This window comes from Larus michahellis, chromosome 21 (assembly GCF_964199755.1).
Source record: "Larus michahellis chromosome 21, bLarMic1.1, whole genome shotgun sequence".
Lineage (NCBI taxonomy): Eukaryota > Metazoa > Chordata > Aves > Charadriiformes > Laridae > Larus > Larus michahellis.
The window spans coordinates 4,269,497-4,291,166 of record NC_133916.1 but is presented as its reverse complement, the minus strand read 5'-3'; the positions used below and the strand labels follow the sequence as shown (position 1 = coordinate 4,291,166).

Here is a 21,670-nt window from a genome sequence, read left to right as displayed (position 1 = left end):
TGCTCTTTGCTTTGCAGTCCTTTGGGATGCCTTTTATTGCTTGCTGTTAACAGCATGAATGCTTCATTTTCTCTTGCAATGTAACTCCGTGGAGCTGCTCCAGCTGGGTGTCTTTTCTCAGTATCCTTGGGATGATGAGATAAACAGAAAGTGTTTTGAAACTGGACAGGAACTGTTCATTAATAACATCCGCAGGGTTTTTGTGAATTTCCAGCAGTCTCTTTCTGCAGCTGAATTAGCATTGACTCTGCCTTCTGACTTGTAGAGAAAGAGGTACAAATTGGCTGTCTCCAGGGAATTTTTATTTTCCTAATTGAACCTTTGGGCTATAATATACAATTGGTTAAATTATGATTTGGTATTTATAAACTCTGCTAACAGCACAGAAATGATCAAAATGTTTTCCAGACTAGAAACTCCTTTCCAAAGCATCTGTAGGCGAAAAGATAGAGGTGCCTTTTCTCTTACATCGCCCTTTTTCTCTGTGGGTGTTTCCTATGAACAGTTCCAAAATTCATTCAGACGGAATGATGCCTCCCTTACTAATGTGCTCTTTCTCACTTTGATTCCTAGGTTTTTGGGTCCACTGCAATGACTCCAAACTGAATGTATGTAGCGTGGAGGAGGTGTGCAAAACCCAGGCCTACATTCTTTTTTACACTCAAAGAACAGTGCAGGACAAAGCAAGAATCTCAGAAAAACAACTCCAAGCTCAGGTGCCATCCAAAAATAGTGATAAGGACAGAAGACTGACATTCCCGTGATGGGGAGCTCTGTAACTCAGTCAACAGTCTCAGTTTTTTTCAAAACCATTGGCGCTCACATCTTTCCTCTTTGTAGGAAAAAAGGCTCGCTGCAGGAAGGGGATCAGATCACGATGTTTGCCGCCCAGGGTCTGGAAAAGCGTATCGAGCTGTGCAATTCTGACACGTAAGATCGTAGTCAGAATCTTGTTTTTAAAGCATCTTGTTGTTAAGTTATGCTCACAAAATGAAATGAGAAAGTTTGATGCTGTTTATCATTCATCTCGTATCAAAAAGGAGTTGCGTAAGGTGTGTAACAAATGAGCACAGCCAGGAAATAGAGGCATCCAGCTGGCTTCAAAAACCGTCAGTCCCTAGTAATGCTGATAAAACTCCAGAAGGAACAGGTACAGTACCCTCCCCTCTAATTGCCATTCAGATTTCCAGGGCTTGAATCATACAGTCACCCGGGTATTTATTTGAACGGTTGTTGGATAGATGGAGTTGACTGCCCTGAGAGCCGTTCTTGCTGGAGAAATGTTTAATGTTCTTCTACCAGAGAAGATATTCCCCCAGGTCTCAGCTATCTCCGTGATACTAATTTCTTTGCCATCAGTTGAAGGCAGACCCGTGGCTGGCAAGCTTAGTCAGCAGCTCTTTTTCTCAGTGTTACCGAGGCTGTGTGCACACTTGAAGGTTTATTCTCTGGACTGAACTGAATTGGCAGCTAAATTCACTAGCAATGTGATTTTAAAACAGTTCTGCTCTGGAGAAAGTGTGTTTGAAAACGAAACCCTGTAATAAAACAGGAATGTACCTGTGTGTCATACCTGTTTACAGTGGCAGCAAAAACAAAGCCTATACTACAGGCTTCTGCTGGCATAACTTTGTCATCGGGATTATAAAGGAGTCTGAGCCCTGGCTTGCCCAGCTGTGACAGCAGAAGCGGGTAGCGCGGAGGCATCTTACACTGGCAAACTAGCACTTTTTTGTAAGTGTGGCTTGTTTTCCTCAGGGAAACAGGGTGGTGGTGATACCGCAACGGTGGGAGACGCAGCGAGCTTCTGTTACCGCTTCTGTAATGGAGACATTCATTAATTGCAGTTGTCGGGGGAGGCCCAGACTGACCGAAGGCAGTGGGGTCGCACAGGTGTCGGGCGCAGAATTCAGCCTCTGAAGTCTTTATTTCTGCTGGGACGTAAAGGGAAGGAATGTAGTTAAATCTGAAATTCCACGTTGAGTTTGAAAGGTTACAAAAATGTCTGTATCTGTAATCAGCTTACTTTTTAGAATCCTGTGAGAAACGTAGGGCCTTAGTTGACTTTATAGTCACTTCTCAGCCTGCAGTTGCACCTCAGGTGTTTTTATAATTTGGGGTTTGGCTGTTCACATTTCATGTTTTAATCAAATCTGAATATGTAACTGCAGAGAGACATGATGTCTTTCAGTCTTGATGGGGTTTTTTTTTAAAGTGGTTAAAGGTGAAGTAACCTAAAACATGAGGTCTTCAAAAAAAATTGGTTTCATTTTCAGACAGAGAAGTTGCGGAAGTGTGTTTCGCTTCCTCCCTCTTCTCCTTTTTTTCTTGTCAGCGTTTGCCCATCAGACACACGCTGACAACCCTACGTTGTTGTTGGAGGGGGTGAAGAGGTAAGTTTCCCAAATACCATTCTTCTCTTTCCACTGTGACTTTTAATCTCCTGTCCTGTGGGCAAACTGGTCTCTCTTCCTTTGGCTGCTGTCAGTCGCTGCAGCCACGCAGAGACAAGCGCAGCAAACAAGTAGTTTCTATTTTGTCAGAGCACAGTGTCGCGCTAGGTCTCCTTGGTCCTTAAAGGTTCCCATTTCTTGTGTGTCTGAGCAACACGCTGCTTTTTGAACCTACAAAACTGTCTTTTTGACATTTAAATATAATTTTGAGATCCTGTGCCCTTATTTTTTTTGGAGACGAGACTGTTTGAAACAGTCCTGTGGGAACGGATTAAAAAGTTTTAGTTTTGGTTCTCTAAATGTAGCAGGATCTGGAAGGATTTCTTATGAATGTCTGTATATCTATGTATTTACTAGGTAGGGGTTTTTCTGTGCTACCGGTAAATAACATTAATAAAAATGCAATAGGCCTAACTGAGATCCGATAAAAGTAAATGTGACTGCTGATTGCAGGGGAAGCGGAGTTGGGTTCAGCACAGGTAGAAGCTGACATTCCTGAAGGAATCAAAATCAAGCACTTGTGATTATCAGATACGTGATGGATCCTTTTCTGGAGCAAAACATATGCTCTGTGAAGACTGTGTGTCTCAAAAAGAAAATTAAAGGGAAAATAGTGCTTAACATTGCCTTTTTAATCAAAGAGGTGGAAGGGAAAACTGGTGTTTTTCCCATGCATCAGTCCTCCCAGGACTGTCCACCCTTTAAGAGGATTATATTCTTCTAAACGACAGTCATGGTTTACTGCGACTACCAAATGGTGCGTTCGCTCTCTGAATCCCTTAGCCACGCTGGCCCTGTTTATATAAAAATTTGATAGAAAGGCAAACCGTAACACAGCATGAGTTGTTCCTGCAGTGAGCCGAGACTTCGCTATGAATGCTCATCTTTTGACTGAGTGTTTTGCATTAATATTTGAATTCAGGTAGTAATACATTTGTCATGTGAATCGAGTGGGTTGCAGAGGGGAATGGGGAGCTGGGATCGTTCCTGTAGCCGTTTGCTGCATCTGATGGCCCAAGCAGATTTTGTAGCATTTGCTGGTGACGTCTTTTGACACTAGTGGCCTCTCCATGTGACGTTAGCCTAGTTGTGCTGAGGTGTGGAGATACTGCAGTCAGAAAAATGATTGCCCTGATAGGGAAGGAATGAATTATACTTCGAAGTAAATAAACTTGCTTTTTCCAACACTGTGAGGTTTCTGTAATATTTAGCTTTTATTTGGAAGCGATAGCGTATAGCATTTTTTATGCTGTTTGGTTTATATTTGTCTGCTGCAGGCTTCTTTATGTAAGCAGAGCCCAGCGCTCCCTCCATGGTGGACACTGTTTTATAGTGTCCTGTTTGCCAGAAATTCTGATGGGAAGTTACCTCTCTACATCAGTAAGATGAAAATACTACTTGCAATCACAATGAAGCCCACTTAAGCCTGACAAAGGGTAGCCTGTAAAACAAACTTTGTCCCTTCTTTAATGGTACGGCTTCAAATCCTAAATACACTGGTGCGTATTTTGACTAATTCCAGGTTTAAGGCTCTGCTTCTGCAAACGCATGGGTTCATGATGTGACTTAACTCACGCGTGAAGTTCTGTGGCCACAGTCGTGTGTTGCGAGCTAAGTGTCTGCAACATAAAAACCTTTATTTTGGTGAAACTGGGAGTAGAATTGGTGCTGGGATTCCTGTACTGGGGTCCCAGTCGTGTAGCAAGGAGTGAGTTGCCTTGAGAGATGCTCAGAGCAAGCGTGAGGCTCTTGGCACCTTGCAGGTTGCTGTCTGAAGGCCCAGGAAGCCGCTGTGCGCTGGCAGACTGGCAGCCTTTGGGACAGAACGGTTCCCAGCATATCCTTATTCCATTCCACTTGCAAGTAACTTGGCATTCCTTAATTTTATGTTTTTATGAATGAAGAATCTTAATGTATTCATGGCCAGGTATGATACAGCATCTGCTGCAGCAGTTGGCAAACACTTTATTTTAGCTAACTTTATTCCACTAGCAAATTAGTTACATAAATTTGCCTTTATGTTATCCCTTTACTGTCTGTGTTCCCAAGTTAAACTATGCATACCGTAAAAACAGTTTCTTTGCAAAGCACTGAAAAACCAAATTATTTCCCCATTAGTTCTGACCAGAACAATTCTCTGGTCTGGCTTTGAAGTTGTTAATGTGAGGCAGCAAATAGAATAATGCATATTAAATGTTTGACGTCAGACTTCGCTGGGTCCCCACTTAGGGACTTCCAGACGGGGGTTTTTTTGAGTATAAGAATAAAACTGGAAATGGTAAAAGCATTAAGTGTGTCCTCTGGGCTCGCTGTCAGGGGGGTTTTTTTGCTTTTAGAAGGCAAGGCTTCTAGCAGAAATATTGTCTTGGTGGTAACTTAGAAACTCTTTTATTGATTGTAACGTCCCCAACGCTTAATTGCATCCCAATGAGAAAGACTAATGAACTTCTGGCTGCTGCCAGATCCCCCCAGGAGGAGCTCCAGTGGAAGTCGATGTGCTGCAGAATGAGAACTACGTGAGCAAGAGACAGGGAGATTAGTTTTACCTGCCAATACCGTTTTCTGAAATAATTTTGTATGATTCCTTAGATTTGGTGCCTTGTACCCAATAATATTTCGCATGGGACAGAAACGTTGGGAAATAAGTCATGGGTCTCCCGCTCCTGTCAGAAGCAGACAGATTTGTGTGGTTTTACAAGTACTCAGTATCGCTGACATTTTTACACATCATTTCTGTACGTGAATGAAGTTTACCAGCAAGCTCAGAAGCTAGTATTTTAATGTTATATGTTTGAAATCTCTGTATGTGTAATAACTCGAATAACAGCTCGTTCAAAAGCGTATTGGATTCGGCTTCTTAGATTTTCCCGTGTCATCCAGGCCCCTCCAGCCAGATCAGCAAGTTGGCATCTGTCAGAGCACGTAGCATAGAGCAAGGATTAAAAACTCCAGTGGGGTTTTTAGAGTAGATGTAGCTTTGGGAAGCACCTTCCGTTACAACCCTAATGATGATTGCTGGTTTAGGAAAGAAAAAATACAGTTCCCATTGCCATGGCAGTGTTTGTGCAGGTTTCCTTTTAGCAGCGTAGCAAATACTTCCACGCGGGAGCAAAAGCATGCCATAGTAATGCCTGTGCAAATTTAATATGCAGTAGATACAGTTGCGTAAGGTGGCCAAGTGTCCCTTCCTCAAATTAAATAGTAAAATCCCAGCACCAGCTCTGAACACTGCCTTTTTGTGTGCCTCTAATCCCTTCAGCGGGTTTGAGATCGGATAGGATGGACTTAGGTTAAGAATTTATTGCCTGTGGGAATAGAAAACCTCAATTCAGTGGGTTTTTTGGTGTCTATTACATTAATATCGATACTGGTTTATTGCAGATGGGAATGTGAAGCATTCGAGCAGGCTTCTAAATTTGTAAAACCACATGTTTAAATGATCAAAAGCTACATACATTAGTTACCTGGACCAACTAGTGATTATTTGTCTTAGTTGATTTTAGGGGTGTGCCTTTAGGCTGCTCCTTCTTTGTACCTGTTTTTATTTTGCATGTGTGTGCATGTGTTTCACTCGTTTAAAGCATGGTGGGCCAAAAGACTTTCAAAAAAGTTCTTAAGTCTTAAAAAGGAGCTTTGCAATGCACATTTCCAAAAGGGGGGGAAGGGAAGAAAAAATGAAAAATAAAAAAGACCAGCCCAATGGGCCGAAGACTGACTTTAACCTCTGTTAACTATTTATTGTTCAGAAGCTTGGCAGGATGCAGGATACACTGCAGTCACAGCGAAGTGCTGTACCCTCGGGGTCCTTCTTGAACTGCCGTACTACTGATTTTGTGCCGGCTGGGAGGCAGTTGGGATGAATGAAATGACCAGTAAAAAGAAAACCAAGCCGACTGCAGCAATGATCTCTGATCTAAGTTTAGAAGAGACAGGAAGCGTCTGATAAGGGGACCTTGCGTGTTAGAGGATTGCATGTTTTCCAGGCAGAGACATCGACAAAATGCAGACGCAGTCTCGTTCGCAGTAAGCTTCTACTGATTTTTGCGGCAAAAACTTTCTCTGATCAGTAGCCTTATAGTGGCAAAACGAATGGTGCTTTTCCATTAGATATTACAGTTCCTAAGGAACAGTACCCCAAATTCTCAAGTTTTATAAAGGAGCTACCTACTTAAAACCCACAACGTCACTGTAAATGCTTTGCCATAACTGGAAGCGAGAAAGGAGATGATACAGTCGACGACTTCACCTAATTTGATCTGTAATTTTTAGTCTTGATGACATACTTCCAATAGAGGTGGAAGGAAATTTGATTTTTATTTTTTTTTCCATGCTGAAATGCTGTGCCCTGACTTGTCAAACTAGGATTTGGTGGAATATGGAGTAGGAGAGGCCTCCTCTTGTTCCTGCCATTTTCTGTGTGAGCATGTCTTTCGGGGGGCATGGGGCTTCTCAATGTTGCTCCTGCTGAAGAGGAACCACCACATCCCCTCAACGCGGGCAGGGTTCAGTGTGAAGTACTCGGGCTGGCCTTATTTCCTTAGAAAAGCGTATCTGTACCATGGGGATAATTCGTACTGCTACAACTGGGTTAGTACGAATCCGTGACGCGTTGGTGGGCAGAGAAGGTTAAAGAACGTATGATAGCAGGGGCAGGCTGGAGCTGGGCACGTGAATAATGTCACCACTGCTCATAGTGCACCGCTGAAGAGAATCGGTAGCTGAAAAATCAGGATAACCACCCGTGGGGCTGCTTCTCTTTTGCACAGTTAGCGTGGTGTTTGGGCTGCATAACTCCACACCTCTGATTTAGGAATGGCATGTCCATAGCAAGTCTCATCTTCGCTCTCCTTATATTTATTAAATGACATTAGTACGCCTGGCCCTTAAGGCTGTTTCCTATTGCTACAAGATGAACCACACATTTCCATGTGAAAACCAAGTTTTCACCTGGTTTATCAGATGTGCAAACTGCAGTAACTTACCGCTGCCAACGCAGCGCCCATGTAAAAGAACTGGGTCCTGTTTTTTTTCCCTGCTTAACTTCAGCTTTGATTAAGCAGTCACAAACTCTTTGAGCCACATCTAACGAGCAGTTTACAGGAAAGAAACAAGTGGATGAGTTCGTTTCCAGTAAAACTTTTTTTAACAGGTCTGCCTTTCCATACAGGAAACTTATATACAACTTAGAAACTTAAAAGAGCTTCTCCAGGAGGAGTGCTGCCCGGGCGAGCTCCCTGAAGGTGTGATGGGCTTGGGCAGGGTGCTGCCGGGGAGTCCCCGCTTCTGCTAATGCCCTGGAAGCTTCACTCTTGACTTGAGTAAGGGCAGAATTAAAGCGAATCTTCAGCACTTTAAAAAAGTTTATTCTGCTGTAAGTTAAGGTTGCTGGAAGGGTGCTGTTGGCAGAGGTTTGGACAGAAGACGAGCAGTTTCCCCTCAATATGAAATCCCCTGGCAGCTCTTGTGGGAATAGGAGTTTAACGCTGCGCCGGTATCTTGGGCGAGGAGCCAGGCTGGAGCTTGGGTGTGTTTCCTCATTTTTCAGTGACTTCTTTGGGGACTTTAAGTCAGAACAGCCTCTAGTTTCTGCTTCGAGCTTCTGGTACTTGCGTCACTAATGACTTAAGCTGATGTATGCCATGCTGTGCTCATGAATGAGGCTGCCTTTGCTCCAAGGACACTGCCAGGCAGCAGCAAGTGACAAGAGAATCCAATTAATTACCGAATGTTTCTGGCAATCTGTCCAGCTGTCTTGCAGCTCAGTGCAAGCGCACCATTCCTAATCGCGGGTTCAGCAGCTTTTATTTTAGTCAAGGTTTGTTAAGACAACATCCAGGAAGTCACCTATGGCAGCCTTATGTGCTTAACTGCCTGAACTGCCCCCTGCCTGAACCCAGGCCTCAGGAGGAGATTAGTGTGTTCTAAATCAAAACTAAGATTAACTATAAAATGACTTAATGTTCTAATTAATCCCCTTTTCCTGCAGAAACTGTTTCTGCATAACTTGGATTATCCGTACTTCAAAAGAACTTAATTTCTTTACAGGATGTTAAAATACCTGCTTTGAAAACAGCATTTTTAAGGATCTGTATCAGTAGTGGAATGTGTTTCTCCCTGGGGCAGGCGAGAGGGCAGTTCTGGGTCACAAAACGTGCAGGCAGTGCTACTTCAGAAGAATGTCTTAAACTAAAAACCCGTGCGTAACCGTCCAAAGAATAATCTGAAGCCATGTTGCAGTCCTACTGCCATAATGCTCAGGGCTGGGAAGTTCCTCTGCTCTATAAATAGCAGCTTCGAGGTGCTGTCGTGTAACGCACCCGAGTCAATCACCGCCGCAGCTCCCATGGTGCTTTCGCTGTTCCCCGAACAGCTTCACCACCTACAGCTGGACTTTGAAGTTGGTAAGGGCAAGCTGTAGTCTCAGTCCAGGGCGCTAAAACGCTATGCAACACCAAATGGCTTCTTCTTCCCACACACAGACGTCATTCCTTTACAGTACGTGTCCCAGCTTTATCTCATCCGGACATCACCCAGGAAACCTTCTGGTGGTTAGAGTTTACCTAGGGCTTGTCACAGTTTTGTTTTTCCTTTGAATAAGTAGCTGATGGGTCCTGCTTACAACCCAGGACTGGACTTGTTCCTTTGTCTTTCGGGTGTGAAATATAAATCATGTTTTTATGATTTTTTTGTAAATCTTTACTCTTTTTACACCTTGTTTTTGTAAGCTGAAGTTTCTTATTAAAAAAAATGAAATTCCAGTGGGTTACGTCATTATTCTATGTACTTTAATAAACATCTAGATGGGGATACAAAAGAAAATTCCACACACAATGGCTTCACATCCTTGAGAAAACTATTCCCATTGTGCCTTGCAGAATCAACTGAAAAGAAATTCTCCCTCTCACACTTAAAGAGGTTTTCCCCTCCTTGTCATTGCTTCAGGCATGACAGCTTTGATGTGCGAGTAGCAGCTCTGCAGAGAAGGAGAACAGAACCTACTCCCATGAACATATCAGCTAAACACATCTCTGGTCCTTGTGTGCGGGGAGGGCGAGCTCTTTTCCTTTGCAGCGCTGTTTCTTTCCTAGGTCAGTAATTAAGCAGAGTTAGATGTGGTTGTTTCTAGTTCTAGTTGGCACAATTTAACACAGCTTTGCAACTCTTTGTACAAATTTGATTGCTCTAGGCTTGGTGCCAGGGTGTGCTTGGGGTTTAGTCCCCCTTGTACCTCGTTATTCATTCTTCTATGAGGACAGGCTGAGAGAGCTGGGGGGGTTCAGCCTGGAGAAAAGCAGGCTCCAGGGAGACCTTCCAGAGCCTAAAGGGGCTCCAGGAAAGCTGGGGAGGGACTCGGGATCAGGGAGGGGAGCCATGGGACGAGGGGGAAGGGTTTTACACTGAAAGAGGGGAGATTTAGATTGGATATTAGGAAGAAATTGTTTGCTGTGAGGGTGGTGAGCCCCTGGCCCAGGTTGCCCAGAGAAGCTGTGGCTGCCCCATCCCTGGAGGGGTTCAAAGCCAGGTTGGACGGGGCTTGGAGCAACCTGGGCTGGTGGGAGGTGTCCCTGCCCAGGGCAGGGGGTGGCACTGGATGGTCTTTAAGGTCCCTTCTAACCCGAGCCATGCTGTGATTATCTTTTATTTGGCCACCTCACACGGTGACATCCCCTTCCGGGGGAGGCTGACATGCTTTGGAGGGTTCTGGCAGCAGGAGGGCCCACACGTGTGGTCACCACGCCTAGGTCACCGATATCCGGGGACAAGTTTTACAGCCAAGCGCAGCAGCAGCTCCTGGAGGCCCCTCGCCCCTGCGGCCGCCCGACCCCGCCCCGCTCCCCGCCGACTCACCGCCGCTACGGGACGGGCTGCGGGGCCATCAGGTCGATGTCCGTCAGGTTTCGGGCGACCCAAACTCCAGCGGCGAACAGCCCCAGGTTGACCAGCAGGTTCCTGAAAGATAAACCGGCAACGTCGGCTCCCGCGGCCTGCTCCCGCTCCCGCCCGCGGCCTGCTCCCGCTCCCGGTCGCCGCCCGCCGCACCGACCTGCGGAAGTCGTTCCGATCGGTGGCGAAGCGGTAAGCGCTCCGCAGCCACCCGCGCAGCCCCGCCGGCCCGCCCGTCTGCCCTCCGGCCGCCGCCGCCGGCGCCGCCGCCATGCCGCTTCCTCCTCCTGCTCGGCCGCCGCGCGATGCCGTCACTTCCGGCGCGACGCGGCCTAGCGCAGGGCTCCCGCGCGACAAGGCCTAGAGCGGAGGCCGCTGTGCGGGGCTGCGGCTGCGGGGCGGAGGGAGACGGGAGGAATGTGTGTGGGACGAGGGAATGGCTGGAAATGCGTGGGGAGTGAGGGAATAGCTGAAGCGCGGCCTGGGCCCCGAGCCGGGCCTCTCCTCCCGTCCGACTCCCGCTTTTCCAGGCGGATCCCGGAGCCTTGCACCCCAAAGGCCAGTGCTCGGCAGTAGCCACCAGCGGGAGCTCCGGCCTTGCAGCGGTGGCACCTGGAAAACGTCTCTCCTGTTTCCTTCCTCCCTCCTGGCCTGTGCCTGAACCTTCGTCCCGTTCTTTGTTCCCAAATTCTCCCTTCCCCTTCGACTCCGTCCTGCTCTTTCGCTCCGGTTCACAGATCTCAAACCGCTCTCACGCTCCGTGAGCCCCTGCCCTCAGCCCCCAGTGGGGCCTGGCCTTTCCCTAACCCGCTCCCCTTTTCCTCGCAGCCCTTCTTGTCAACCTTTTGGGGAAAAAAAAAAATCTTTTTGCCACCCCAGGCACAGGTTCCTGTTCCCATCAGCAGGTGAATTCACAGCAGGAAAATTGGCTTCATTAGCGCCATTAAGCCTTGCACGCGTACCTGCCGCCGGGGCTCCCTGCACTGGCGCTCACCTGGGCAGCCATCGCCTTTTCTCTGCTCCCTGGTATTAATCTCACTGTAATTGCGGCCATCCCTGCCTCGATTTCCACGCTCTTTGATGGCAGATTATATATTAGCGTGCCCACGGGGTTCCACATCAAACAATCTGGGACAGAGCTGCCGGGGTTGCTGTGACACCTGGTTACTACTGGTGGGACAGGGAGTTCGCTGGGCAAGCTGGGAGCAGATCGGTGCACTGAGACTCCCTGCGCCCCAGCTCTTGTGTTCTTATGTGCCAGAGCTCTTGTGCCTGGAAAAACTAGATGACGGTGTTATAGATTGTGGCCCAATAATTGACAGGAACCAGTCCAATTAATCAAATTAGTTTATTAAGCAAGCGGCAGCAAGCAAAACAGCGCTGGGTGGCTGGGGAGTCTTTGCTCCGCCAACGGCGCGCACCCACTTCCCGAAAGTAGCTGATTATATACTCTTCTGGTTCCCGTATATGTGTCAATCCTGGTATATTCTGTGTCTGAGCGACGTGTTGCTAGGGGGTCGGTCTTGTCCCACCTCCTGGTGGTCGTGAGGCTGAAGGCTCCTCATCTTTATCGCTGTCCTTTGGGTGACTCTTTTCAGCTTATCGCACAACTTAGCTCTTCCCTTTGAAGTGTTAAAGCACGCCAGATGCCTGTGATTTAGGCCTTGAGGTGTCAAAGCGCCCCAGACAGCACACCGGATGCCTGTGATTTAAGTATGTGAAGGGTCAAAACATTGTAATTTTTCACCAGCCTTTAAGAAAGCCTGATTTGATTAACAAACATGATTTTATTTATTACAACGGGACTGAGACCTGCTAAATAACCTGGCCCGAGCAGAGGCATTCACTGCGGAGCCTCAAACCCGACGCAGTTTGAATCTTCGGTGTGTCACCCTGATGCTATGGGGACGGGCATGTTCTTTTAAGGCTCCTTTGTGGAATGAGAACTGGCCACAGGGTTGTAGTTTTAATTAGAGCTTTATATAAAGATTTTAGCAATCGGTGTAGCTTATCCTTACACAGAATTTCTAGCAATTAGCATAGCTTTCCTATTACTCCCATTTCCCTGCTCCCTGAGAGCTAATTATCCTCCTCTCTGGGGACACACAGGTCACCAGGCTCTGGGAAGAAGATGTGCACCAGCCGAGGAGCCATGGGGTTACGGAGCCACTTTGCTCTTGACGGGGACACTGTGACACTGGCCATCCCCGCTGCAGCCACTTTGTCCCTGCTGCTGTTTTCCTTTCCCAAATCGCAAAGAGCTAGTTGATCCACCCAGTTAGCAAATTCATTTATAGCTATTAGAGACTATAATTAACCGACCAGCTGGAAAGCTGTGTGTTATCTGCCCGGCGGGAGCAGTGTTGAAGAGCAGCCAGCCCCAATGGGCCACGGGCTGCCCCCGTCCCCGCCAACGGCGCCGCTCGTTTGTCACCTTTGAAGGATTTTACTCCACCTCAGACTTTAAGCTTTCTCTTTTATCTCCTCCTTTGCTAACATTTGGCATCAGCGAGCTCACGCCGAGCCTCACTGTTCTCCCTTATCTCCTCCCTGCAAGGTCACGAACTCGTCTTCACGCTCGCTGTTGCTGCAAGAGTTTGCCGGACAGACCAGTTCAGACCAGCTTGTTATCAGGATCTCCCAGCCAAACCTCCCGCTGCTGTTAGACCCTGACACGATGCAGATGTTTGTTAAGCATCTGGGAGGTGATGCATCTCATCGTGGGGCCGGGCGAGTTGTCTCTACCTTGTACTAGCACATCTGGCCGGTGCTAACGAACTCCTGGGAGTGCTGTTGTCTGTAGGAATGCAGGGAAATAGGGAGGAGGAGACGCTGTAGGTGCCCGGGAGAAGTGTCCGGTGCCTGGTTGCACCAGGAGGCGAAGCGTCAGACCGGCAGCAGGATCAGGAAACCCTCTGAGCCGCGGCGGGCTCTGACCCTGGGGCTGCTGGGTGGGTGACGATGCTGCGAGCAGGGCTCAGACTCGGCTGTGGTGGTAGGAGGTGAGCGGACACCGGCGGCTTCAGCGGCACCTCGGCCCCGAGCAGCTCTTGGCAAACCCTCCGGCACTGAGCCTCCTGCTCCCCCTTCCTTGGTGCCAGAGCCATCCGTACCCGGGGAGCGGGGCACTAGGCATGCTGCTCAGCCTCCCGGCATCGGCAAAGGTGGGTGCGATGGCAGCGTCCCTTCCTGATGGTCCCTGTCCTGCCAGGGCCACCGTGCTCTCCGGACCCTCCTCTTGTCCTTACCCTTCTTCTCCTTGTCCCTGCAGGCTGTGTCACAGCCCTGGGGGGCCCTGCTCCCCCAAATCCCCCGGCACAAGGCTGGGAGCATCTTGGGGTCCATGTGGCCGATCCAGATGATGCTGGAGCTGGATGGAGGCAGGTGCTGGGGGTGTGGGCTTGCTGTGTGCCCTGGGGGTGCAGGGTCCCCCCTTACATGGATACTTTGAGTCCTGGGGGTGCAGGGCCCCCCTTGCAGGGATGCTGTGTGCTCTGGGGACGCACAGGGTAAGGGGGACCCAGTGAAGCGGCAGAGGTGGGACGGAGCAGGAACGGGGGCTGCACCCCGAGGCTGATGTGGTGCAGAGTTTGCCAAGTCTGGCATCAAACTGTGCTTCAACCCAGGTTTGCTGCGGGATCTTAGATAACCAGAGGCATTTGCACTGGTTATCAGAGGCCAGTTTGAGAAGAGGTGCTGCCTGGGGTCTGTGCAGCCCTCGGGAAAGGGGCAGGGGGGGTGTCTGTCAGCCCCATCCCCTGTTAGAGAGCGTTTGTTCTCAGCGGCTGAAGTCAGGGTAAGGAGACGCTCTGCAAACAGCAGTAAAAGCTCCTGGAGGGCGTTGCAGCTCAGCTTTCCAGGAAGGGAAATCAAGTCCTTGGGAGGGCTCCAAGGGAGCTCCCTGGGGGAGAGTTAGCCCCTGGCTGCCATCAGCCATCACTTGCTATTGGTTTGCATTCAGCAAACACGGGGTGGGGGGGAGATCCGGCAGCCCCAGGGGCTGCGGGGAGCTGGGCTGGGGTGCAGGGAATCCTCGGCCAACACTCCTGGGTGCTTCATCTCCCCGGGCGGGCGAGCTGCTGCTTTCCAGGGCCACCAGGGACTGATCAGCCAGGGAAACCTGTCCTCAATTTGGGGACAAGTTTCTTTTACTCTCCCTGCTGACCTTCGAGACAAAGAGTGGTGCCTGTGCTGCCATTAACTCCTGCCAGCCCGGGTCGAGTGTTAACTGGTGGCTCTGGGAGCCCCGTGCCCTGGCCGGGCTGGGGTCGGCCACTTTCGGGTCAGAGCATCCCCTGCTCGCTGGGACTGCATCCCTTGTGATAAACCCTGATCTCTGACCCCCGCAGCCGCCGCCACCCGGCGATGGGGGAGCCATAAATGCTGTCCTAGGGAGCCTGGGCAATGCCCCTTTGGGTGTGCAGGGTCTGAGCCCCTCGCCGCTATGGAGAGCCCGAGCTGTGCCCATGCCGGGCTGCCCCTGGGAGCAGCACAGGGGCAGGGACACAGCCTGGAGTGGGGATTTGTTGCATTTAGTGAGACCAATTATTGCCGTGACTATAGGCCTGACGCTGGATGCACAAACAGCCCGGCTGCTGTAGGTCTGGTGCGTCCAGAAGCAGCAGTCAGGTGCGTGAATAGTATAGTTTAATTTTATGCAACGTGTACAGATTCTTTAAGGTTGCTGGTGATAAATGCACTAAACTGCAGAACAGCTATATAGCTTTAAAGATACGATTGCAATCACAAGCTTGATTTCCCGGGTAAGCACTCGGCATGGCCGAGGTCGCAAATCTTACCAAAAGGTGTCCTTTTTTCGGGGGAGCGAGGAGGACGGACCCGCCGATCTGTCCCTACATTTGGCATTGAATTCTCGTCCCTCAATTAGGTACGAAATGGGCGTAATATTTATACTCCTATTGTGCAAAGTGAGTGGGTGGGACTGTGGTCAAGCCATTGTTCCTTGTGGTTGTACCGTGAGCTGTTGTACAAAACGTTACTTGTGAGCAGTTGTACAAAATATTTCTTGTGAAAAGCAGAAGTACGGGGCTGCGTGGCCTCCACCCTGCTTCTCCTTCCTCCCTGGTGCCATGGCAAGCACAAACCACCCGATCTTCACCCAGTTTCCGTGTCTGTTCCGGACACCAGGTGTTTTATCAGCCATATGGAGCTTTGCTTCCGACAGGGCTGTGCCCCGCTGCGGTGCCAGACTTGGCCGGGGGCACCCGGCGGGCGGCGTGTCCCGGCTCCGGCGCTGGGGAGGGAGAACAGCTTGGCCGGTGTGAAAAATAGTGAAGGTATTGTTGGCTTTCGCCATAATAACGAGGCTATAAATATTTGACTTATAAGGATAACTAACCTTTAGTAAATTAGGAAACATGAGAAACCTCAAAGATAACAACTAACAGCAGCTATGAAGAAAAACATCCGAGAGAAACAAAACAGAACTTCTCCAAAAGACCCCACAAATGATTAACAGAAGGAAACAGATGCATAGGAGAAGGGAGCTGATGATAATCGATCCTACCAGAAGGAAACAGATGCATGGGAAAAGGGAGCTGATCCTACCAGAAGGAAACAGATGCGTGGGAAAGGGGAACTGAAGATCATCGATCCTCAGAAACAATTGCCAGAAGGAAACGCACAAATAGAAGAGAAAAGGGACTAATGATAATCAATCATCATAAACAATTACTCTGCCTAAAATAGTGAATACGTATGCAATATTGAATGTATATAAGACGTGGGTGAAGTGTTAGCTGGGGTGCCCCTGGCTTGAGTCGTGCACCCAGCGCTGTGCTTTTGCTTTATTGACTTTGTTCCTGTAATAAAATAAGTGCCATTTCTGTTTAAGGGATCTGGCTGTTTATTACAGCCGGGATCCCGTGGGACAATAGTGGGGTGGTGCCGCAGGGTGCTGTGACCCGTGGGGTTTGCACAGGGCGATTGAAACGCGGCTGCGAGCAGGGCAAGGGGCGCAGTTTCGTCAGGGTGTCGGGGTGCCCGGTGCCGAGGGAGCATCCCCGGCATTGCCAGGACCCGTGTCCCCTCCTGGATCAGGGAGCGGGTCTGTGTGGCCCCCAGATCACCCATCTCCTGTGGGTCCTCGCTGGTGGTGACGCCGTGTAGCTCTGGACCCAACGCTCTGGGCTCAGCAGAGCTGGGACTGCTGCAGATGGCACCTGGCTGGCAGCCGTCCCCAAGCCAGCAGTGACGTCCTGTGGGACGTGCTCACCCACACCTCTCCCTTTGCAGCTCGGTGCTAACCTCCCAGGAGCCTTCTCCCCACTGTGACCGGGGCCAGGACGAGCTTTTGGCGAGATGTTCTCACCTCTGGGCTGCAGGAGGGGCTTCCCCAGGGAGGTAGGTTGGTTTGTAACCCTCCTGCTGCCACGCAGTTGGGATGCCGAGGAGTGGAGGAGCTTTCTGCACCATCGCTCAGGCTGCCAAGGAGCCAGGAGAGCATCACTGCGGGATGGGGAAGAATTAGGAATCGTCTGGGACCTTGGCTGGGAGAGGAGCCAGAGGATGGGCTCCTGGCTCCCTGTGTCTGCTCAGCATCCAGCTGGTGCAAGGGCGAAGGTGAGGGTCTCATCCTGCTTTCATCTCCCTCTGCCCTCTCTGCAGACCGGTCCGTGGCAGGCTGGACCACCACCACGCCGCGCTCGTGGCCCCCAGATCGCCTGGCACAAGCCGCCCTGTGAGCAGCAGCAGAGGAGAGGCAGGGGCAGATGGCATCCGGTAAGAGGGCAGGGGCCGGGGCGAGCAGCCGTGCGGCGAGGGGGGACTGTCAGGGTTCACCGGCAAATCTGGGGTGACCAAAACTGGGCGCCCCCCTGGGAGCGGGAGAAGCAGAAAGAGCTGAGGGCTGCGGCAGGAAGGGGGAACTGCAGCAAAACCAAAACCCAACCAGTGAGTTGCCATCCTCACCAGCAGCGATTTGCTCTTGCAGCCCGGTCCCTGGGCCCCCAGACCCTTCCATGGCCCTGCCAAATTCCATGGGAATGAGGAGGACAGGAGATGGGCACCCCACGACTGTCCCCCGCCACCCCCTTGGGATGATAGAGAAGACAACCGAGGACCTGAGGACTTCTTCAAAGAGGACTGGGACCCGGTGAGGGTCAGATGGGCTGGTGGGGGTGGCAGCTGTGTGGCTACCTGCAGCGTGCCACCATCCTCACCGGCAGTGATTGCCATTGCAGCCCGGTCCCTGGTACTGCGGACCTGGCCCTGGCCCTGATGACTTCCCGTGGAGTGAGGAGGACAGGAGATGGGCACCCCACGACTGTCCCCCACCGCCCACTTGGTATGACAGAGAAGACAACCAAGGACCTGAGGACTACTTCGAAGAGGACTGGCACCCGGTGAGGGGGTGGTGGGCCAGCAGGGTGGCAGTGGCCACCGAGGGCAGGGAGCGGGTGAAACGGGGCAGGGGCCATTCACTGCCCTGGTGACAATGGCAGCGCATGGCGCCAGGAGCAGCGGCAGCCCCTGTCCTGCTCCATGTCTAAACCCACCCCCTTCCCCGCAGGAGCCGCCGCTGCCGGATCCCGACTGCTTTGCCTGGCCTGAATTCCCCGAGGAGGAGCAGCACCCACCCTGCCCCCCCGCCAGCCTGCCAGGGTGGGTGCCCATGCCGAGGACGGGGGGACCCTGCAGCCATGGGGTGGCGAGCAGGGCCAGGCTCTGCTCCGGTGCACAGCCATGGGGTGATGCAGCATTGAAACTGCCCCGACTCAGGGTGGGGGGTTTGCACCCAAGACCATTTCCAGCCTAAATTTCCCCCCCCGCCCCGGGGCTGCCTTTGCTCCTGCAGGGAGCAAGGCGGCTTCCAGGATGGCTTCCCGTCCAGGCCCTATCGTGGCCTGGGTAGGAAACGCCGACGTCTTCGCCATGGCCACCGAGAGTTGACGTTTGTCCAGCGCCTCCCATGTCCCAGACCCTCCAGAGGTTTGTGCCGACCCTGTACCGGCTGCCCGGGGCTGCGAGGGGACCCACGCCTGCTCGCCAGCATCTCCTCGGTGCTTGCCAGCATCTCGGGCAGAGCGAGGAGTCGCTCCCACTGTTTCTCGCTCTGCAGGGAATCAGCCGTCCTCCAGGTCCTCTCCATCCCTCTCTGGGACAAGCTGTCCGGGGGTCAAAGAAGAGCCGCAGCCCCCTGATCCTCCCCGGCCACTTATTTCCTGCAAAGATGGTGCACAGAGCAGCGAGCAGATGGCTCAGGTCGTGGGTTTTTACTCCCCACCGCCCCATCCCAGCATCCAGCAGTGACCTGAGTTTGCACGGTCTGAGCCCTGCGCAGTGCTGCCATGCCCCTAACCAGCGTGTTTTCCCCCAGGACCCACCAGTGGAGAGAGGGAAGGTTCCAGAGCCCCCTGGACCAGCTGACACCCCTCAGAAGAGCCTGGACACTGATCCCGGGGCTGTGATGGAGGTTGCGGAGCCGGAGCAGGCGTCAGGAGAGACACCGGTAGGAGAGCACCTGTCTCCTGGGGGCAGGCAGGGATGCTCGCACCCCTGGAGGTGCCCAGCTCGGGGTCTCTTCAGCCAGTGTAACGTCTTCCTTCTCTCTCTCATCCAGCCCTTTCGCTCTCCACCTTGCTGTTTCTTTGCCAGGCACGGACGTTTTCCTGTCTCTTCTCTGGGGCTGCAAAGCCCCGTGGTTTCTTTTGGGTTTTAGCACCCCATCCGTCCTGTCCCCCAGCTCCTCCCCCTGGGATAGACGTGTGTCCCAGCCTCACGCCATTGCATGTCCCCAGGTTGAGCCGGAATCCAAGCAGAAACCTGCGGGTAGCCACGGCCAGAGTCCCTCTGCTTTGGAAACGGAGCCAGCCTTGCCGGAGGAGAGCTCTGCCGGGACAGAGGAGCACCTTGAGGTATGAGCATCTCCTCTTCCCACCTAAAAGCAGTGCCTGGGGGAGGTGGGAGCTTGAAGTCCCCTTTTTTCCTCTTGCCTGGACAGCATTGCCAGCCCTTGCAATGCATCTGTAATGCTTTGCACAGGTAGGGCCGTGCAGCCCCAGTGTCCCTAAGGCTGGTGCAGGTGGTGGGTCGCGTCCCCACACTCCGACAGCTCCTCCAGAGCCTGCTGAGATGGTCTGCACAGCGGCAGGTGGCTCCGCTGGAGAGGTGGGTGCTGAGCTCTGCCTGTGCTCCTGGAGACGGCAGTGTCTGCCGAGTGGCACTGGAGAAGCCGAGGCAGAAGATGCCGGCGATGGGGTGGGTGTCAGCATGTCCCCCCCTGGGGGAGAGCCCACTGAGGCCGCTGCTGCGGGCAGGGGTGTGCTGGCAACACTGGCTCCCCCGGCTCCTGCGTGGCCGCTGCCTTCCTTCCTCAGCCACTTTCTCTCCCACAGCTTCTTGGTGCCTTTCACCCATCCAAAAACTCGCAGGTCCTGCTGGGTGCTACCGTGGAGCCCGACACACGGCCCCGCCAACCCGGCTCTGATGTTTGCACCCCACCAGAGACCTCACCGGGGACCCAGCACCCTCCTGGGTCCGATGAGACGGAGCCGGTAGGGAGTCAGGGTGTCTCTGTTCCCCCCCTGCTCACCCCAAGGTGTCCCCATGTCCCCACGTAGAGCACTTGCCCTGGGCTGGGGGATACTGCCATAGCCCCGGAGCAGCAGAGGGGGATCCCTCTGGCCTCCCTGTTTGCAGGATTATGGGCTGGGGTTAAAGCACTGCTTTGTCTGGAGGCAGAGCCCGTGTCAGCCCCGCTGTCGGCTGCACCGGAGATGCTGATAAACGGGAGGCAGCTGGGAGAAAGGCCAAAAAAATAACTAGAGGCTTGAGAGCGTGCTGGAGCGTGAACGACCCTGGGATTCGAGCTTTAACGAAGCAAACGAGAGCATTGCAGAGCAGCTTAATTACTGCCTAATGGGGAAGAGAAATCTGCTAGCAGGGCGTTCGGTGGCGATGCTGCTGGGGTGGAGGGGGGGCAAGGAACAGCTCCTGCACCCAAGGGCAGGGTGGCAAACTAGCACCCCGGGGAGCCAAGGTCCCAGCGGGTCCCCCTGCAGGGTGACCAGTTCCTGGCTGGCAGTCGGTGCCAGGAGCCCCAGTTTGGCCCCAGCTTTGCCCAGTCCCTCTCCCCTTTGAAGCATCTGACCCTTCCTCGCCTTTTCCACCGCTCAGGCTGCGGGCAGCCGGCACCGGCTCTGCTCCGCGCTTCTGACATCCTCCCCAGCCCGTGCAGACCTCCGCTCCGCCGCCGTCCTCGCCAGGAAGGAGGAGATTGAGCTGGTGAGTCCCAGTGGCCCCCAGCCGAGGCACTTGGGGGTCTGAGACCAGCCACAGGGTGGGGGGGACTCACCCAAGGACCCTTTTAACCACGGGGCAGGAGCGATGCCAGGTGATGGGGGATGTGAATTTGGCAATTATAGGGTCACTGGGGAGAAACCTCTCCTGGTGCTGGTGGTTGCAGGGGAAGGTGCTTGTGGGCGAGAAGGGCTCTGGCAGGGCACAGATGCTGTCAGGGAGGGTTCATGGACCAGCCCTGGGGGAAAAAATATCCCTGTAGGGCTGCATACTGCTGGTGGGGAGGTTTTGGGGTGCCCCATGCTGACCCCATGCTATTCACCTGCAGTCGTACCAGCAGTTCAGCCTGACCATCGCGGTGGTGGCCACGATGCTGCTGCAGAAGGAGCCCTCCATGGAGGCGTCCCTGGGGCTGGCACTGAGGGCCAACCTCCGTCAGGGCCGGATCCATCACCTCCGGGAGCTGGAGGACTTCATCAACAGCTACGACTCGGCCACCCTCAGCCGCTGAGGGGGAGCCAGCGTGAGCAGAGAGACACCCCCTCTTGCCAGCCAGGGTTGGGGAAGGTGATGGGGGGCTGTGCTGGTACATCAGGGTGCTCGTGATGGTGCTGAGCCCTCAGATCGAGGTGATATGGACATGTTGGCACAGTCCCACCATCTCTCTTGGAGATGGAGTAGGAGGAGTGGGGTGCATAGTTTTACCCCTGCCCAAACCTGTATGTGCAGCAAAAGGGGGAGCTGGTTTTACTGGAGGGTGGTGGGAGGGAGAGCGGCTGTGGGGAGCTCCCCTCTGCCCTGGCTCCTCACTCCGTTCCTGGTTCACACGGATGTGCCCCAAAACCTCGGAGATTGTTCTCGGTTTCAAATCAAAAAATAAACCAGTCGTGATCTTTGCAGCCCCTGCTCTGCCATCGCTCTGGTCTCACTCTCCTGGGGCCAGCATGCACAGGGAGGGGTCCCACAGTGGATCCCCATCCCACATCCACTATGGGGGACCCCCAGCTACAGCGGAGAGCAGCAGCTGCCCCCAGGGATCACCCCCCTCTGGTGGCCATGACCCCGGTGTGGGG

At 52.4% G+C, this 21,670-nt stretch overlaps 3 protein-coding genes across 10 annotated transcripts in view; 2 read left to right on the top strand and 1 right to left on the bottom strand.

The window, feature by feature from the left end:
* USP49 (ubiquitin specific peptidase 49) overlaps positions 1–3,636 on the top strand; it is a 28,128-nt gene extending 24,492 nt beyond the window's left edge. Inside the window, exons 7-8 of one of the 3 annotated variants that reach the window (XR_012584334.1) lie at positions 574–1,150; positions 1,759–3,042. Coding sequence is in view for 2 of the 3 variants with exons in the window: in XM_074564063.1 (XP_074420164.1) it covers positions 574–764 (191 nt within the window). In the remaining variant the exon portion in view is untranslated. Of the gene's footprint in view, positions 1–573 lie in introns of all 3 variants that reach the window. The other 2 variants (XM_074564063.1, XM_074564062.1) reach the window with 2 other exon arrangements.
* On the top strand, positions 2,311–21,495 carry LOC141733554 (uncharacterized). 6 transcript variants are annotated; one of them, XM_074564067.1, is made up of 14 exons: positions 2,311–2,393; positions 16,593–16,700; positions 16,965–17,078; positions 17,290–17,451; positions 17,540–17,701; positions 17,869–17,960; positions 18,154–18,287; positions 18,418–18,560; positions 18,676–18,807; positions 19,097–19,213; positions 19,341–19,556; positions 19,694–19,852; positions 20,475–20,582; positions 20,926–21,495. In XM_074564067.1, exons 2-14 carry the CDS (start codon positions 16,659–16,661, stop codon positions 21,106–21,108), a joined length of 1,764 nt encoding a protein of 587 aa, XP_074420168.1. In that variant the 5' UTR covers positions 2,311–2,393; positions 16,593–16,658; the 3' UTR covers positions 21,109–21,495. The 6 variants fall into 6 exon arrangements, with proteins under 6 accessions (XP_074420168.1, XP_074420166.1, XP_074420167.1 ...); XM_074564065.1 differs by having other exon boundaries at positions 18,418–18,563; XM_074564066.1 differs by lacking the exon at positions 2,311–2,393 and adding an exon at positions 12,940–13,501.
* TOMM6 (translocase of outer mitochondrial membrane 6) lies at positions 9,217–10,656 on the bottom strand. Its single transcript, XM_074564070.1, has 3 exons — positions 10,498–10,656; positions 10,302–10,403; positions 9,217–9,537 (listed from the first exon to the last, which is right to left on the bottom strand). The coding sequence occupies exons 1-2, from the start codon at positions 10,608–10,610 to the stop codon at positions 10,307–10,309; spliced, it is 210 nt and encodes a 69-aa protein (XP_074420171.1). The 5' UTR covers positions 10,611–10,656; the 3' UTR covers positions 9,217–9,537; positions 10,302–10,306.
* Positions 21,496–21,670: the final 175 nt, after the last annotated feature.